At 38.4% G+C, this 19,386-nt stretch overlaps 1 protein-coding gene across 4 annotated transcripts in view; it reads right to left on the reverse strand.

The window, feature by feature from the left end:
• Positions 1 to 19,386, reverse strand: part of Acaca (acetyl-CoA carboxylase alpha) — a 273,487-nt gene that overhangs the window by 164,032 nt on the left and 90,069 nt on the right. For all 4 annotated transcript variants that reach the window (XM_041664329.1, XM_041664328.1, XM_041664331.1 and 1 more), the window contains 7 exons: positions 19,089 to 19,198; positions 17,400 to 17,481; positions 16,506 to 16,604; positions 15,128 to 15,234; positions 12,473 to 12,583; positions 4,738 to 4,947; positions 724 to 894 (listed from right to left, as the gene is read on the reverse strand). In XM_041664329.1, coding sequence (XP_041520263.1) covers positions 724 to 894; positions 4,738 to 4,947; positions 12,473 to 12,583; positions 15,128 to 15,234; positions 16,506 to 16,604; positions 17,400 to 17,481; positions 19,089 to 19,198 — 890 coding nt within the window. The remainder of the gene's footprint in view (positions 1 to 723; positions 895 to 4,737; positions 4,948 to 12,472; positions 12,584 to 15,127; positions 15,235 to 16,505; positions 16,605 to 17,399; positions 17,482 to 19,088; positions 19,199 to 19,386) is intronic.

Raw genomic sequence — 19,386 nt, forward strand, 5'->3', positions numbered from 1 at the left:
GTATCTAATCTCATCATTTACTACTGCTATTTACCATAGTATTTGTTTCCCAGGCTGAAATAAGACCACAGAATTAATAGCTACTACTTTATACATTATTTATACATAAGTAATACTACAGTCTTTCTTGGAAAATATTGACCATTACCTCCATACAGAGTTGCTTCAATAAATAAGACTAGAAACAGATATGGGGATTAAAACCAACATTATAAAGTTTACTATAATTAAATAATTAAACAAAGCAGATTGTTTTAAAAAATTTTACAGTATGTATATGGATGTTTTATCTGGGCACCACATGCAGTGACTGTAGAAGCCAGAAGAGGGCATAGGTCCCCTGAAACAGGAATTAGAGACTATTGTGCACCACCAAATGGGTATTGGGAATCAAATCTGTGTCCTCTGGAAGAATAGCCAGTTCTTTAACCAGAGTCATCTCTCCAGACCCAAAGGAGATTGACTTTAAAGAAAGTCAATCTTTAAACGCAATCTTTCTTCTCAAAACAGTTTATTGGCTGTTTCTAGCTAGAAGATACAGTAGTATTTTTTTATGTTTGAACAAATCAGAAAACTAAACCACACCCACACAATTCACATTACTGAGAATGACAATAGGTGAGGCTATGCTTATACGCTCTTTCCTCTCATCAGTCTTTCAGGTATCTCTGAGTTTCCAAGATTTTCTAATCTCTAACTTGAGTCCAGGTCAGGATGACTCACCTGAAGCTGTGCTGCAGGAAGATTGACATCAGCCACCATCTCTGTACAAGGATGTTCAACCTGCAGCCGTGGGTTCAGTTCCAAAAAGTAGAAGCTTCCATCCTGGCTGTATAAGTATTCCACAGTACCAGCACTCACATAACCAACCATTTTGGCAAGTTTTACCGCACACTTAAAGGAAGATAAGAAACTTGTTTAAGTTTCTCACTTTGTCCAATCATTGCATCACTGTAACTACATACAGCTGTCAACTACCCAGTGCTTGTATAAGCCACCAAAGACACTGAACCACATTTAAGAAAATCACACACCCGTCTGATTATTATGCAATATCCTGGGACATGGATGACAAAAATCAGTGAAAAGTGGGAGAAAGGAGTGTTTGCAGATTAGATTGCAAGCAACCTCCCATCAGACAAAAGGGCATAGTGGAAAAACACAGATGGTAGCAAACTCTTCATTGTTTTCTAATTTCCGGTATTCCCAATATATCATCTTCTTTGAATCATTGCTATTTGGCTAAAGACTGGGTTTTCTAATCTCTCATGTAGATACCAACAAATCTCTTATAGGGACTATGTTTTCACCAGCGGGATTAAAGCATTGGTGAGATGCATAAACAAACATATGAGATTTCAACCATGCAGAAGAGAATGCAGTTAAGAATAGCAAATATAAAAGACTTAAATCTCAAGATGATCTCATGAAATTTAACTAACCCATCAGCCCTGTAAAATTTACCTCAAACTATGATGATAAAGAAACTTTTATCTCCATAGGGTCAAATTTTTGGTTATTTTTATTATAGCAACTTGTATCCTACCAAAATGGTCTCTAGGGAGTGCAGATGGATTGCTGCTATTTTAAAAATTAAAATATGTGATGATGTACTAAGGTAGAAATTAACAAGAAAACACACTACAGACTGGAAGGCTGGAAGGTGAGCTCCTTGTTACAGAATGACACACTTAATACATTAATTCCTACAAAATAGAATGCTTGCTACATATCATCTAAATCTGAAGAAAAAAGGTAAGGACTGGGGCTGTAGTTTAGTGGATAGGGTGCTTGCCTAGCATGCACAAGGATCTAGCACCACATAAACCAGGTGTGGAGACACATATCTTGAGAGGGATGAAGGGAGGAAGATTTGAAGCTCAAAATTATCCTCAGAGTTTGAGTTCAGACTGAGATACACAAAACTCTACACTGCCCCCAAGAAAGACAGAGACAGAAAGAGACACAAAGTTTAAGATTCAAATGCATGCTCATAATCCCAAAAACTCCAAAAGCAAAGGCCAGCCTACTTTTACTAGATGAGTTCCAGGCCAGTAAATGGTGACACTTTCAAACAAACAAAAAATATTTAAAAAGTTGAAAAAGGAAACTGCTTTTACAGCCCAACGGCAAGAAATTAAATTCTTTAACCAAAGCAACTCAGTGTCAAACAGATTAAGGGAGTTGTTTTAGTTTCTGCTGGCTTCAAAATAGTCAAGTACATAGTTCACGGAACAAAACCAAATAACAAAACCAAATAAAAGAAGTTTTTACATCTAAAAGAAATTACTACATCTGATTATTCCAACTTGAAGCTGAACATAAGTAATCAGCTTAGAACGTTACTAAATATTTGAGGGAATTATATTTCTGAACAGCCCATAAGCCTGGCCTTCAAAATATAGTGACTAATGAGTAAAATCGTATTTGTACTTCTAATCCTGCACCAGTGAGAATCAGGCTATGAAATTGTCCCCAAGGAGGTAGAGCCTGTAAAATCCATGTTTACAGAAACTAATTAAGAGTCAATTCAGGTGTCTTAGAAGACAATGGCAAAGGAGCTTACTTCCTACGAGCAGAACCAAGGGCAGCCAGGTCTAACTGAGGAAGTACTCCACTATGTAACAGGGACAGCACAACTCCTGCACAGAAAGATTTGTTAGCTTCTGTGGGCCAATGATTGATGTGTATCATGCACGTTTCCAAATAGCAATTCTATAGCTTCCATTCTACCATTGCATAATAGGTATACAGGGGGAAAAGACAAAACTTTTTTTTAGATCACTGGCCCATGAACAGAAAGGAAAGTAGCTCACCTAGAACTCTCAGTAACCTAAACACACTTGATCTGATATGCCTATCTTACAGCTAAGTGACTGTGGTGACTTCAGTCTGTTTTCCTTGGAGAAACACATGTGTTCTCAGCCTGAACTAACAAACAGGAAATGGGTAGCAAAAATAAGCTAAAGCACAGGTTACTCCAGGTCTCCAACAACTTTTCTTCATCTTTTTAGGAAAGGTTTTCTCAAATTTCAGCTAGCACATGGTCATCCAGCTAGTGACTATAACTCCTAACAATTCTTATGCTGGGTTATGATGAAATTTTGTGCAGAGGAACATAAGAAGTGTCACATATGACTTATTTATCGTGTTATTATTTGCTTGCCCTCTAAGGGCCCCTGCATCCTGGCTACAACAGGAACATAATGATGGTGTTTGCTTTATTATCTGATGTGGGATATGTGTTACTTTTATTGGTTGATGAATAAAGCTGTTTTGGCCAAAGGCTTAGGAGAGTACAGTCAAGCAGGAAACCCAAACAGAGATACACAGAGAGTAGGTGGAGTCAGGGAGACACTATGTAGTTGCCAAAGGAGAAAGACCTCAGCCAGAACGTTACTGGTAAATCACAGCCTCTTGGAGATACGCAGATTAATAGAAATGGGTTCATTTAAGATAGAAGAGCTATCTAAGAATATGCCTGAGCCGTTGGCCAAACAGTGCTGTAATTAATATAGTTTCTGTGTGATTTTTTTAAGTATGGGTGGTCAGGAAAAGAAAGAGCAGTTCCTGTTTTGTTTATTATCAAAATTCTGACACCATATAACAGCAAAGGTTGGTAAAACTTTTTGGTAAAGGATGAGATAGTAATAATTTTCAATTTGGTGAGCCATAGTCTCTATCACAGCTACTCAGTTCTCTCACTTTAGCAATAAACAATCAAATATAATATATAAATTAAAGCATAAAAAATTGAGTATAAAAACTAAAATTTTATTTACAAAAGAAAATGGCAGACTGGATTTGGTCTGTGAGCTAAGCTATAGTTTGTCAAGCCCCATCTTATGGAAGGGTAGAACAATAAACCTCAGTCTCAAGTAGAAGCCTATATACAAAAACGAGGATGACAGAGATCATTAGGAAGTTAGACCTCATTAAAATTTTTAAAAAATGTTTGAGGCATCCCTATTACAGCAGATGAGTCAAAATAAATAGAAAATAAGCTGAGACAGAATATAGCTCAATTTGTTTTGAACTCAGAATGAAGGAAAATGAATCATTAATAACATAAAGAGTGGGTTATTCTCCCACGAGAGGAAAAACAAAAAAGATCATGTTTATGTCCCTAAGCTACAACTATTTTCAAGGCACACTCATGAGGAGGACATCCTTCTTTATATAAAAGTATTAAATAATGTAAGCTCACAGATACCTAGAAGACTTTATATGATAAGATAATGAATTTAAATGAAATCAGCTGAAGATACTTTCTTTTTAGACAAGGTCTCAGTATACAGCACAGGAAAGCCTAGACTTCTCCATCTTCCAATTCAGCCTCCCAACGGCTGAAATCCTAAGTACAATCACCATACCTGGAAGAAGACTTGATGTTAGTCAACCCAGCAAACTATACTTGCTCTTCATGAACTTGTTAAAAATCCCAACTTGTTTCTTATCTACTTTATTCAAAATAGTGCATTGGCTTTTTGTTGTTGTTATTGTTGTTGGTTTTGATTTGTTTTTTAGGATTAACTATTTTTAGACTTCGGTAAGTTTCTTGACAATTTTCCTAAAAGAACAACATCAGAATATGTTCCTCCAGGAAAAGGAAAAAAAAATATTATCCATTATCGAGAATCACTGCTTAAATTTCTTCCATTCCCATAATAGTGTATGAGTTGAGTGAGATCTGTCTCTGTGTAGGAAAACAGCAATTAAAGCATTTAATAGACACACCTGTTCCATATGTTCAAATACTGCTGGGGTAGCAATAGCAGCAGGAGCTTCTTCAATGATCTTCTGATGTCTGCGCTGTACAGAGCAGTCACGGCCAAACAAAGAAATGGCATTGCCATACTGATCTGCTAGAATCTGGACCTCCAGATGACGAGATTGTTTTGCTAGTCTCATTACAAATATAGGTGATCCAGGTACTTCAGCTTGAACCTGTGTTGGAAAAGGAAGCAAGAATCTTAACTAGTAAGGATTTTTTCTAAATTGAAAAGTTGGTTTGTTTTCAATAAGCAGTGCCTAAAAGTTTTCAAGACTACATTAACAGTGGGAATACAGAGTATTCCCATGCCTTTGTCTATCGTTAATGTACAACATTCTTAGTTTTATCAGCAGTATTAATTAAGGAATATGAAAACATGAAACATTCAGTACGTTAAAATGGCAAACAAAATATTTGAAATCACACACATACACAAATCCCACAACAGGGCAAAAATATTACCATCTATTCAAAAGACAGTCACATGTAGATTGCTCCTAACTAGATGATTTTCTAATTTACATTATATCACTACGAGGCTAAAGTCAAAAGTCTTCCATCTCGAGTTTTGAAAAACACTGTCAGTGGGTAGAAAAAACTTAAATTAACAATTTTTGTTAGCACTTCAAATATATACCAATCTTTCTTTCCTTCCTTCCTTTTTTTTTTTTTTTTTTTTTTTTTTTGGTTTTTCGAGACAGGGTTTCTCTGTAGCTTTGGAGCCTGTCCTGGAACTAGCTCTGTAGACCAGGCTGGTCTCGAACTCACAGAGATCCACCTGCCTCTGCCTCCCGAGTGCTGGGATTAAAGGCGTGCGCCACCAACGCCCGGCTTCTTTCTTTCTTTCTGTTTCTAGTATGAATACTGAGAATTCAACTGTTGATCCATCCTTCTTCTTTTTTCCCCCCAGAATCTCACTCTGTAGCCCTGGCTGGCCTAGAACTCCAAGACCCATCTGCTTCTGTGTCCCCACTGTAGGGATTAAAGCTGTGTGCCACCATGCCTGACTCAACTGTCAATCTTCTTAGCCTTTTTCAAGTAATCCTTTTGTCCAACAGCTTTCAGGTTGTAAGTATATGTGTCTGTCTTTCTTTCCTTCCATTTATTTTTTCTTTTTGAGGGAAGCAGGTGGCAGATTTACTCATAAGCTTATATGTGGTTTTTCTTGTATTCACCATGCTTGAGACTCAGGGTTTTGTTATTTTTGCATGGCAGCTTTTATTAGTTTTAAGAAAATTCTTGGACATATTTTTCTCTGCTTTCAGCAGCTCTCTGTTCCATGATTTCTTCAACTATTGTTTTGCTTCATTCTCTTTCTCACAGCTGAGTCTTAAAGTTCATAATGTTAGAGAGTATCACTATAGTCCATTTCTTTATACTTCAGTTTTTCTGCTTTAGTTTGCTAGCTACATAAGTTACTTCAAAACTCAGTGGCCTACTGAAAATGTCAGCCATTTTCTTGCTCATGATGCTCAGCTGCACAGTTCTTCTGTGTCTTGCAATTGTGTGAATATCATCTGGTGGCACAAGTGGCCTCTTTCACAAGTGTGGTGACCTGTGCTGACTGTTGGCTAGGAAGTATAAAAGGCCTCAACTGAAATGTGCTCATTTCTGTTATATGCAGTCTCTCGTCCTCCAATGTTCTTTTTTTTTTTTTAAACTTTTATTTTATGTGCATTGGTGTGAAGGGTCAGATCCCCTGGAACTGGATCTTCAGACAGTTGTGAGTTGCCATGTGGTTGCTGGGATTTGAACCCGGGTCCTGTGGAAGAGCAGTCGGTGCTCTTAACCACTGAGCCATCTCTCCAGCCCTCCAATGTTCTTTTCAGTATGGTATACAGCAAAGACCAAGCTTCTTCAATACAATGTTCTTAGAGGGTGAGGGCAGAAGCTGCATGTCCTCTTGAAGTCTAGGCTCTAATATATGTGTGTAACTCTGGCTACCTAATATTGGTCTAAGCAAGCCACAAAACTGGCTACAATTCAAGGAGTCAGGAAAGATATACCACCTCTTCATGGGAAGAACGGCAAAGTCATATTGCAAAGGGTATATACAGGAACAGGAGGAGTTATTGTGGCCATCTCTGCAAACAATGTACTATGGTCCACAATAATTCACAGACTTCCCACATGCTAGGTAGACTCACCCCCTCCCAAGACCCCCAAAGTCTCATCCAATCATGTCATCAGGCTTGACTTCCACTGCTTTCATGACTCATGTCCAGAAACAAAAGAATCCCCTTTGTTTGGCTCCTTGGTTACATTGTCTTTCATCCAAAGACCTGAGAACTAAAAAGACAAGTTATCTGCCCCAAACCCCAACACTTAATGATGAGACTGGAGAAAGAACTACAAAGGATATTCTTCCTCAAATGGAAAGGACTGAAGATACTCAGCAGTCACTGGTTTCACAGCAGTCTTGAAATCTAAATGGGTATGTATTGGTTTTCCTTACTCAAAGAACAGAAATTTATTTATCTATTTATTCATTTTTGGAGATTTCATTTTATGTGTATAGATGTTTTCCTTGCATTTATGTCTATGAACTACAAGTGTGCCTGGTGCCCAAAAAGGCCAGACGAGGGTATCAGATTCCCTGAGACTATTGTGAGCCACCATGTGAGTGTTGGGAATCAAACGTGGATCTTCTGAAAAAGCAGTTAGTGTTCTTAACCACCACTGAGCCATTCTCCAGCCCCTTTTGCTTTTGAGACAGTGTCTCATGTTACCAGGATGACTTAAGCTCAATAAGTATTTGAAGATGACCTTGAAATTCTGATCCTCCTTCACTCCCTTTAGTGCTGAGATTACAGGCACATACAACCATGCTCAGGTTATGTGGTGAAGGAAATCAAACCCAAGGCCTCAAGCATGGTAAAACAAGCATGTTACCAATTGAAGTACACTCCCAACTCCTCATCTTTTACAGTTACTCAGCATTAATATATACTTTCAGTATTTTGCTTTGAGATCTTCATAATCAGATTCATGACTTCATGAATTACATTATCTTTTTTAAGTTTTTTCAATTATCATTATTTAATTATATATATTTCTATGTATGTCTGTGTGAGGATATATGCACGAGTCCAAGTGCCCTTAGACGTCAGGTGAAGGCATCAGATGTCCTTGAGCTAGAATTACAGGCAGTTGTGAGGCACCTAATAGTGCTAGGAACTGAACATCTAAGTCATATATCCAGCCCTGAATTACATTATCTTTTAAGTTATCTCAGATAATAGTTTTCTGTCATTTGTTCCACTATTATAGAACACGGGTAATCTTTTTTCCAGATTCCACTAATACTTTACTCTTTCTAGCTTCAGTAACATTTGCTCACTATTTCTATAACGTCATTAATATCCTTCTCAGCTTATTTAGTCCACAAGTTAATTCTAAAGATAGTGTCACATGTTTTTCATGATGGTAGCATGCCTTTTGCTATCAATTTCTCTGTCAATTATGCTTTGAAAATAATTTCCTTTATTGTGTGTTTGTTTGCTTGGCAGTACTAGGGATCAAATCTAGGGTGGAAGGTAGGCTAGACAAGCATTCTATTACTGACCTACAGCTCTAGCTAACAAACTTAAAAGTTAACAAAAAGAAAAGAAAACAACTAATGACTTGGGACACTATTTTGGCCTAGACTTACCTGGTAACTTGTCACTTGTGCACTGTTGCCGTCTAACAGCTCAACTAGGGCTTGATAGTCTAACAAAGTCTCACTGACATGTTCAAATGTGGTGCTACCAGTCATCTGGTAGGACTGAGAGGCCTTAGCTGGAAGGCTCTCCTCTGCTTTGCTTCATATGGTCTCTCTTTCTCTAATAGTATAGAATGGGTTCTTCATGAGGCAGTCGAGGGATCATTCCAATAAGGAAAGGTATAAACTACCTAAGCTTCAGAATTTTTATACCATTTCTGCCACCTTCTATTGGTAAAAATAAATCAAAAGACTAGCTGGAATCCAGGAGTGAAAAAGAGGATTGCTCTATTTGATGTTAAGAGACACGATTTTACACCGTAAGTAAAAATGTGAAGAGAAAAGCATTTTCGTGATCATCTTTGCAACTTATGTATTGCTATTTTCTGTATTTTTTGGTCTCCTGCTTGAGTCTAAATTTTCTTCTATATTTCAATGATTTATTCTTCCTTCAATTGTAACATGATATTTAATTGATGTCTTAATTTTAGTTATTGTAGTTCCAGTTCTAGAATGTTTTATGATTTCTAGTTCTCTATCCAAATTCTCAGCCTTGCCTTTAATTTCCTTAAATGTATTAAGCATAATTATTCTAAAATCCTTGTCTGATAGCTCCATTATCTAAATTCTTGGTTTTGAATCATGTAATTTATATAACTACTTACTTTAAATTGGTTGTTTAATATGCTACATGAAAAAAATTAGTAGTAGTAATTTGAAGTACTATATATAAAATCTTCTCTGGAGAGGACGGACATTGGCCTTATGCATGCAGATGGGTAGGAGCATTGGCAATTGTAAACATAATACCTGAATCAAGTTAAGTGTTTTGAATCTAAAATTTAGTTCCTATGAAAGTTGGTCTATTTCTGGTTCATTCTTTCTGCTTTGGTATAGTCCTTCAGGATGTCAATATAAAACATAGAGTCCTTGGGACCTCTAAAATTACTGTTCAACCATCTCTAAAGTCTAAATTTTGTCTTCTTAGTCTTATAAGAACCCAAGGAAAAACATATAGTTATCCTCTTGGCTATGGGAAGTAGACAAAATTGCCAGGGAGAAAATTGGGATCTTGGGGGTGGGGTGGGATGGGGGTAAGGGGAGATGGGGAGAGAAAAGGGAGAAGGGGAGGATGGGGGGAACTTGGGGAAAAAGGATGATTGGGATAAAGGAAGGTTGGATAGGGGAGCACGGAAGCACAATTCTTAGTTAAGGAAGCTACCCTGGGGTTGGCAAGAGACTTGAACCTAGAGTGGCTCCCAGGAGTCCAAGGCGATGTCCCCAGTTAGTTCCTTGGGCAGCTGAGGATAGGGAACCTGAAATGACCCTATCCTATAGCAATACTGACGAATATCTTGCATATCACCATAGAACCTTCATCTGGTGATGGATGGAGATAGAGACAGAGACCACACTGGAGCACTGGACTGAGTTCCCAAGGTCAAAATGAGGAGCAGAAGGAGGGAGAACATGAGCAGAGAAGTCAGGACCGTGAGGGGTGCACCCACCCACTGAGACAGTGGAGCTGATCTATTGGGAGCTCACCAAGGCCAGCTGGACTGTGACTGAAAAAGCATGGGATAGGGCCGGACTCTCTGAACATGGCGAACAATGAGGACTGATGAGAAGCCAAGGACAATGGCACGGGGTTTTGATCCTACTTAATGTGCTGGCTTTGTGGGAGCCTAGCCAGTTTGGATGTTCACCTTCCTAGATATGGACAGAGGGGGGAGGACCTAGGACTTACCACAGGGCAGGGAACCCTGACTGCTCTTTGGACTGGAGAGGGAGGGGGAGAGGAGTAGGGGGAGGGGGAGAAGGGTGGGAGGAGGGGGAGAAGGGTGGGAGGAGGGGGAGGGAAATGGGAGTCTGGGAGGAGGCAAAAACTTGTTTTTTTTTCCTTTTCTCAATAAAAAAAAAAAAGAAAGCAAACAACCCCAAAAAAAGAAAGAAAGAAAAAGAAAAAAAGAAAATTCTGAACCAGTTTCATAATTTTCCTTCTTTCTCCTGAGGAAGGAGCTGTTATTTGTTTGCTTTTTGAAGCTGGGTCTTACTATGTAGACAAGGCTGCCCTTAAGCTTAGCATGCTTCCTACTCCTGAGTCCTGATGTTAGGGGTGTGAGCTGCCATGCCCAGTTAGCTATTTTACCTTAAACTAGAAGATAGCTCTGTGAAAGAAAAAAAATAATAATGTCTTCAACTCCCAGGCTTATCTCTAAGTTTTTGTTTCTTCTAATTTTTTTTTCCATTTTTTGGTTTTTTGAAAAGAGGGTTTCTCTGTGTAGCTCTGGCTGTCCTAGAACTCCCTCTGTAGCCCAGGCTGGCTTCAAAATCAGAGATCCATCTATCTGCCTCTGCCTCCGGAGTGCCAGGATTAAAAACATGCATTACCACCTCCCAGTCTCTCATAATTCTTTACCATCTTGAAAAGTTTCCAATCTCTTAACAGGCTTTAAAGAAAGAAAAATCTAATTCAGTTTTCCTTTCTTGTCCCCTACAATATAGCTAAAATCAAGAACGACCTTAATTTCTGATCCCCCTGCTCTCTATGGCCATACCACTGAACATGTCTAATCCCATCTGTTAATATCTATTTTTGTGTATACATACGTACATAAACCTGATTGTATTTGAGAAGACAGGCATGCACCACCATAAACGGTTCATGACACCAGGGCTTAAAACTAAAGGCACCCTGCACAAAAAACTAACATTCTACTAACTAAACTACGAAATCAATACCATGACTGTGCATTTTTAGGTGCTTTTGAATAGGAAGATTGATTTAGCTAGACATTAATTAGAAATTAAGGACTTTTATTTTAAACGAATTCTTAGTGTTCCAGAGTCTTCATATACTTAATTCCAAGCTAAGAGGTAGTTATGAAATATCTGTTATCATTAAAAATACTTTTACATTATGAGAGTAAACCTTTTTTTCTGAACTGCATGAAACAATCTTGCAGTCTCCCTCTAACACAATTTACCTACAAAATTAAACTTTACAAAAGAAATATAATGAAAAGAACAGGTGATAATCAACTTGACATTCAAAAGAAATGTAGTAGAGCAATACTTTTATAATTTTCTTTATCAAATCATAGCTTTTCCTCTTACCTCTTGAGAAATAAGCAAGAAATTGGCCACTGAATGAAAATGGTGTGAACAAAGAGCATACACAAAAAAGGATGGTAGAAGGAGGTATATAAAAAAAGTGCTAGCAACACGACAAGGTAAAACATGTCTCTCAGTTTTCTTTTTTCTGTCACATCTTAAGTTTTGGTGGTAAAAGAAAAGAAAAGGAAACAAGCTTGTGAAGGTGACTTGTAGGGTAGAACAGGAAAGAATTTGGTCTCCCTTTTTCAACTTACCTGTAGTATTGCCACAGAAAGCAAAGGTAAAACCAAGAGAAACGAGAGGATAAACTTTCTGAGGCACCCAGTCCGCACACACTGAGAATCTATCATGAGGCTCCTGTGCTAGGGCGGGATTGCCATAGAGCATAGGCGAGGGTATGGGTTACTGACCAACAGGATACAGAACATGGAAGAAACTCAAGGGCCTCCAGCCAACTTCACAAGAAGTAAGGAAAAGCCTGTCTGAGAGCTTGGCATCAAGCCAACATAAGGCTAAGCAGATGAGTGTATCCCACCATATCATACCCTTACCGACAACATCAAAAAAAGAGCACAAGAATGTAGAATGACATTGTCTCTTCTTACCAACACGGTGTGTGAGGCACACACCATGGAGAAAAAAGTTATCTCTATATAGTGCTTGAATTACATAACCGAATGAATTTACACTGAATCGGATAGTTCATTAATTCACTCCACTCCTATGAATAATCAGATAAAGGCTAAAAACAAAGCTTAGACTACATACACATAAAAATACAAACAACATTTTCTGTTTATCTAAATACACTAATAAGTTAAATCACTTATCTCTGATATACATGGTAACTCAAACAAGCAAATCAACGTGTACTCTACCTGTCTGAAGAGGTTAGGGAAGTCATCTGCATTGTTAACTTTTCTGATTCCCTTTCCTCCTCCTCCTTCTGAGGCCTTGATCATCACTGGATAACCAACTTCCTCAGCTGCCTTCAAGAAAAAAGAGAAAAAAATGGAAGAGATATGTTAGTAAAGAAAGAGAATTGGTATTTTCTTCATTTAGGAATAAAATCATTAAAGAGATAGGTGTAGTGGCACATGCCTTTAATCCCAGCACTCAACAGGCAGAGGCAGGCGGATCTCTGTGAGTTCAAGGCTACCCTAGTCTAGATAAATCTAGAACAGGCAGGGCTACATACAGAGACATTGTCTCAAAATAAAACAGGAGAGAGAGAGAGAGAGAGAGAGAGAGAGAGAGAGAGAGAGAGAGAGAGAGAGGGAGGTAAGAACAGAGAGAGGGAGGGAAATAAAAATATAGTCACTAGTTGGGCATGGTGGCAGATGCTTCGGATCCCAACTCTTAGAAGGCAGAAGCAAGTCAACATGGTCTACAAAGTGAGTTCCAGGACAACTATGGCTATGTAGAGAGACTCTGTCTCAAAATAATAATAATAATAATAATAATAATAATAATAATAATATTTTAAAAAAAGAATACAGTCTTCAAAGATTAGGGAGATGGCTCAGTGGTTAGAGTGTGCAACTTTCCAGAAAACCTAACTTCAGTTTCTTGCACCCAAACTAGGCAGCTTACAATTACTGCAACTCCAACTCCAGAAGATCTGACACCCTCTGCTGGCCTCCAAAGAACCTGCACACATGTTCATGTAACTAAAAGGAAAGGGTAAATCATAGGATGATTAACTTGAACTACAAACAATAGTGAACTCAAATGACATTCCAGACCCTCCTGAATTAATAGTATTCAAGTCAGACTAAAACAGTGTATCTTCCTAAGATGCCTTTTGTATCATCTACCAAGAGGCATTGTCTCCATGTATCACTGGGACCTTTAGCAGTGGCAGAACTTGTCACCACTTTATTTTAAAGTAATAAAATAATAGATTTTACTTATTTCTCCACAGCTTCATATGCCAAGCTGGCTCACCCTCAAGCTTCTGACAGTACACCTGTCTCTGTATCTTCCTGTAGAAGTGTGCTGCAACCACAGAAAAATGCAAATACACTACTGTGTCAGGCTTTTACATGGGTTCTGAGGACTCTGGGACCAGGTTGTTAAGTGTACATGCCATTTAAAGTCTTGACAGCTCCAATAAATTTTTGTTCTGTTTTGTTTTTCTAGACAGTCTCTCTACATAGTGCCGGCTTGTCCTAGAACTCTCTCTGGGTGGCCTCGAACTCTTGAGTGCTGGGATTAAAGGTGTGTGCCACCAATGCTCACTATAACTAGTAATATGAAGTATTATATAATATTATATGATATATATTGTATATATCATACAAGGCAACAGTTTTGGCATAGTTTCAAGCCCCACATAACCAAGACTTGTTAATTCAGAACTTCCAAACATCCTTTTTTTCTTCTTCCTTCCTTTTTTTTTAAGTTTTTATTATTTTATGTGTATTGAGTATTTTTCCTACTTGTACCTCTGTGAATCACATGAAAGCCTGGGCCAGAGGAGGCAGTGAGTCTTTCATGTGGGTGCTGAGAATTGAACCTAGGTCCTTTGCAGCAAGTGCTCTTAACCACTGAGCCAACTCTCCAGGCCCCTGATCCTACGTTTTATAAAACATAAAAGCAATAAAATCTCAAAATATTATTAAAACCTGTCAGAAAACCAATTTTCAGCATGTGGTCCCAATGTCTCTTCATATTCTCAGCATTAATCATCTAGGGATGATACTAAAGTTCTCGTTACACTGGTTACAGTAGAGCCTTGGGTAAATCATAGGATGATTAACTTGAATTATATAATTATATAAGAAAAAAGTGCACAACTAAGTGGAAGAGAAACACTGGAGGGAACCATAAGACAATAAAGGGTGATGGTGGGGGCACATTTCTAATGGATAATAATTCTGAGTGATAATACTGTCACAGGGCCTCTCTTGCTTGACTCCTTTACTCCTCAAAAGAAAAGGTTATTTAACTGGCCAATTTGGAAAGAAATCGGGCATGCTTGCTCAGCCTCTTCCTCTGAAACCAGCTCACAGCACTGAACACATGATCTTTCTGAGTTCTCAGTCATATGGTAAGTTGAAGAATAAAAGCTGTCTATGGAGGGAAGTCTGGTTATTGAGCACTGCCAGTTAAGAGAGTGAGGAGGAGCCTAGCTAATTCCCCATAAATTTCACTGCTGTTATACACATAAGCCATGTTCACAAATATCTCTATAACAATAAAGCTGACAACTACCTGCCTGGCCTCTCTGTCTTGATCCACAAGGGGAAAGGGATGGTGCTTCTAGCGTCCCTCACACACTAACAGCTGGCAGAGAGGAAGAATCAGTACCTCCTTAAAACACTGAATTAACACCCAAGAAATCCTCTGCGGGTGACCAGTCCCCTTCAAGACTAAACTATTTAAGGTTAAAGTCACTTCCTCACTCCACACTTAAGGTATACTTGTCCTGGCCTTACAACCCTACACCTAGCAAGGGTGTATGTCATGAATCGGACCCCAAGTCCCCATATTTGTATCTAGAATTGACGACCCCTAGAGTCAGTACTTACCCTCAGTCCATCATCCACATCCTTCACATAGCCTTTCTCATACAGATCCTGTGGAACATTTAAGATGCGCTTCGAAAAATCATTTTCTTGCCAATCCACACGAAGACCTACAATAGACAATAATGACCTGAGATCACCTATGAGAGCTCGTGTCAATTTTTTTGCCCACTCTCAAAAAAGGACATGTAGTCTACACTGGCCTGATACTTGACATACTGGTACAAGACCAGTAGTGGAGACTGGTCTTGAACTTGCAATCCTCCAGCCTTTGCATCCTCAGTGCAGGGATTACAGACATGTTCCACACACTTGGCTCATGATACCTTCTTTTAAAGCTATTGTATTTACCAAAGATTGAAGGCAGATTGGTGGGGGGCAGAAGAATAATATAAAACCTTGATCAGTCCACGGAGACAACAGTATTCAGCTATAGCATGGGCAAGCATTTTGGGTTCTTAAATTAGAAATATCAAGGACAGTGGGCAGAGATCTAGATATAAAGATACAAGGATGGGGGTGGGGAGTAGAGGAAAAGGAAAAAGGAGAGAGAAAAGGAGAGAAAGAAATATGGCAGATTTCTCACAGCAACACACAGGCAAAGTACCTTCAATGTTTTCAGGCCTGCTCTGGGGCCAGAGGTCTGAGAAATAATTTAATCTTTATGAGCCTCTGGAAACAAAAATGGTGGTTTTATTGGTCTCAGCAGAGTCATGATTCCATGGTCCCTAAATGTCTCTCTATTCAGCTCCAAGGGGAACACTACAGCCTCTCCATTCAAACAAGAACAAATTCAGCCTTTTAAACTATTTGACCCAGCAGGTCTGGAAAAGATATGGCAATGCTCTGGAGAGTCAGAAGAAAAGGGGTTCAAATCTGTTCAGTCTCAAGATAATAGTCATTCCTATTTTTAAAAGGTTTTAATGTGTTTATTCCCTGTGTGTGAGTGCATAATTGCTTAAAAATTCACATGACAATCTAAAGAATTGGCAAGGATAAATCATTTCTCAATTTTTATCCTTCTGCATGTTTGGGAGAAAGGTGACTACTAACCATATCTCTGCAAGCCTGTCTTTGAGGATGCTTCCAGTCTACCCTACCCCTGCCAAAGTATGTATCCTAGAGTTTCTCCAAATCAAGTCCCTGTATCATTCCAGATCTCAGTTTAGTGTTTGTATCTAGTACTCAAATTATATTCCTAAAATATGATAAAAACCACAAGAGTAAATAGAGAATGGAAAAGGAAGGCCTTTGATATTTGGGTCTCCACTCTGTACTCACACATATGACCATTTATACCTAGGGAAACACCCACACATATACCCATATCATACACACATATAAGAATTAACAAACCAAAAAACAAGAAATAATTTCTTACCACTGCCACTCCAGGGAAGAGTTGGGATGCCTGCAGTTTGAGCCACAATAGACGATGCAATCTTATCTCCCAAAGCCCACATAGCCTGGCTTGGAGGGCCTGAAAACAAAACAAGAGAGGAACCTTAACAGCAGTATCTCTGCCTCCTTTCTTGTCCCACTCATGACAAATAGTGACCACCACGCTTTGACTCATCTTTGCATTGTTTCTAGAATCCAATGCAATAAACTGGTTGCATACAAGAACAGCTCAACATACAGAAATTCTATTATTAAATTTCTGAAAAAAATCCAATTTTATGAGTCAAAATCCACATTAACCAAGTAACAAAGTCATTTCTCTAAATCCTAAAGTAAAGCTGGTAAAATTTTAGGATTTACGTATGAAATATACACTACTTGATCTTGGGGAACATAACAAAGATATTTTTCCCCCTTAATAATGCTTACAAAGCATTGTTAGCATTGCAGAGGAGCCCTAGAACCCCCACTTTTCCTTCAGCTATGATGAGAGTAGAAAAGCAGGAAGAAATAGCTCTCACTGGTAGAAAATAAATTATATACTTCAAATACAAAGGTGCTAATTCATATTTAAGGACACTATTAGGGTACCCTAAGTAACCAGTTAGTTTTGCTATCAAAAACCAGGTCCTCCTTCTACATGTTTTCTTAATGCTAATGGCAAAGATTTTTAAACAGTCCATGTTTAAAAATCAGTCTTTTTCATAACTCAGATTAAACAACTCAGGAACAAAAAAATCTTCAAGATGAAATGAAAGAACTTCAACGTAAGTTGAAGTTAAATGAAAGAACTTCTAAAAACAAAAGTAAGACAACAGAATATGGACAAAACTGACATAAGAACTACAGGCACAGTGTAACTCAAAAGGCTTACCCATGAAAGCGATGCCATTTTTTAAGAGAAGCTCTGGAAGCTTGGGGTTCTCAGAGGCATGACCCCAGCCAGCCCACACTGCCTACAAAAACAGAATAACAATATGAATCATTCTTAAAGGTAATACTAAGAAGACTTCAAATTGCTTTGCTGTATCCAAGCTGGCCCTATTAGATGTAGTATAACAGCTCCACAGCAGCCCAGGGTTTAATTCAACTTCTGTGATCTAAAACTAGCAAACCTTCCACAGAATAACAATAAGCAGTTGTTTATGACAAAAGCCCTCAAGAGAACAAAAAAAACAAGTGGAATCAGAAAGATGAACTCAAGTCTTGCTCTTTAGGAAATGCAACTCACAATCTTAGAGCTTTCTAAAGAAAGCCTGAAAGCTGGGTGTGGTGGTGTAAGTCTTTAATCCCAGCACTCAGGAGACAAAGGCAGGTGGATCTCTGAGTTTGAGAACATCCTGGTCTACAGAGTTCCAGGACAACCAGGGCTATACAGAGAAACCCTGTTGTTTTTATATTTTGATTTTTTTTATTATATTTATTTATTTATTATGTATACAATATTCTGTATGTATGCATGCCTGCAGGCCAGAAGAGGGCACCAGACCCATTACAGATGGTTGTGAGCCACCATGTGGTTGCTGGTAATTGAACTCAGGACCTTTGGAAGAGCAGGCAATGCTCTTAACCTCTGAGCCATCTCTCCAGCCCTGTATTTTGATTTTTAAAAAGTAAAAAAGAAATGAAGAAAGGATGGAGGAAGGAAGGGAGGAAAGAAAGCAAAGAAAGGAAGGAAGGGAGGGAGGAAGGAGGGAAGGAAGGAAGGAAATAAATTGTGACAATCTTCACATTCTGGCCACCCAACTCTGCCTTTGTATCTAGTAGTGACATGGTCTAGCAAGTTTAGCACTGGTTCCCAACCTGTGAGTCATAACCCATTTTGGATCATAAGATCTTTCCACAGGAATCACCTACAACCATCTGAAAACACAGATTCATTACAATTCATAACAGTAGCAAAACTAGAGTTATGGGGTTGTAACAAAAATAATTTTATGGTTGGGAATCACCACAACATGAGGGGCTGTATTAAAGGATCACAGCATTAGGAAGGTTGAGGGCCACTGGTCTAGAGGATATTTTCCCCCCTCATTGGACTTTAAGATATTTACTATAAATTTCCAAACACAATATGAAAACAAGAATCTTCCAAAACAGCACCATACTGTAGTTAAGATATTCTTCAGGAAATAGTCAAGTTCTTATTTGGGATGGCTTGAAGGTGAGATGCACAGAATAGGAAAAAAAAATCTCTGAAAGATCTTTCCAAACATTCTTTGTTTACTATGTTTATTTTTAACTATGCCTTCCCTTCCATTTCTTCTCTCCTTGTCTGCTTTAATTATTTCATATAAAGACATTTAAGAATTTTCCAGGGCTGGAGAGAAGACTCAGCAGTTAAAGAGCACTGGCTGCTCTTCTAGAAGACCTGGGTTCAATTCCCAGCACCCACATGACAGCTTCAGTTCCAGGAGACACAGGCAGACAAAAACAACAAACAGAAAATAAAAATACATCATCAAAAATTTTGAAAAAAAGACTTCACATTAAATTCTTTGAACAAGAGGTCTTCACTCTGACTAAGTGCAAAGGGAGGAACTGGCTCCTCAAAGGCTCTTACTTGTACAGGGATCCTTTTAGCAATGTCAAGAATTAATTCCACATTTGCATAATTGTTGTTGTTTGGTCCTCCAGGCACAGGAACATAGTGATCTGCCATTTTAATGTATTCTGAAAACATAAATAAATTTATGAGGAAAACATAATTTTTCTTCCAAATTATTATGACATATCAAGACTATGGTAAAGATAGAGACTACCCTCAGTAGCCACAGAACACATGGCATTGAGGTGATAATTTCCATATCATTTCATTGGAGGTTCTGATTTTAAACCACACATTTAGGAATCAGCGGCTG

Source organism: Microtus oregoni, unplaced genomic scaffold, assembly GCF_018167655.1.
Source record: "Microtus oregoni isolate MIOR12 unplaced genomic scaffold, Mior012 000015F_ref0000493, whole genome shotgun sequence".
Lineage (NCBI taxonomy): Eukaryota > Metazoa > Chordata > Mammalia > Rodentia > Cricetidae > Microtus > Microtus oregoni.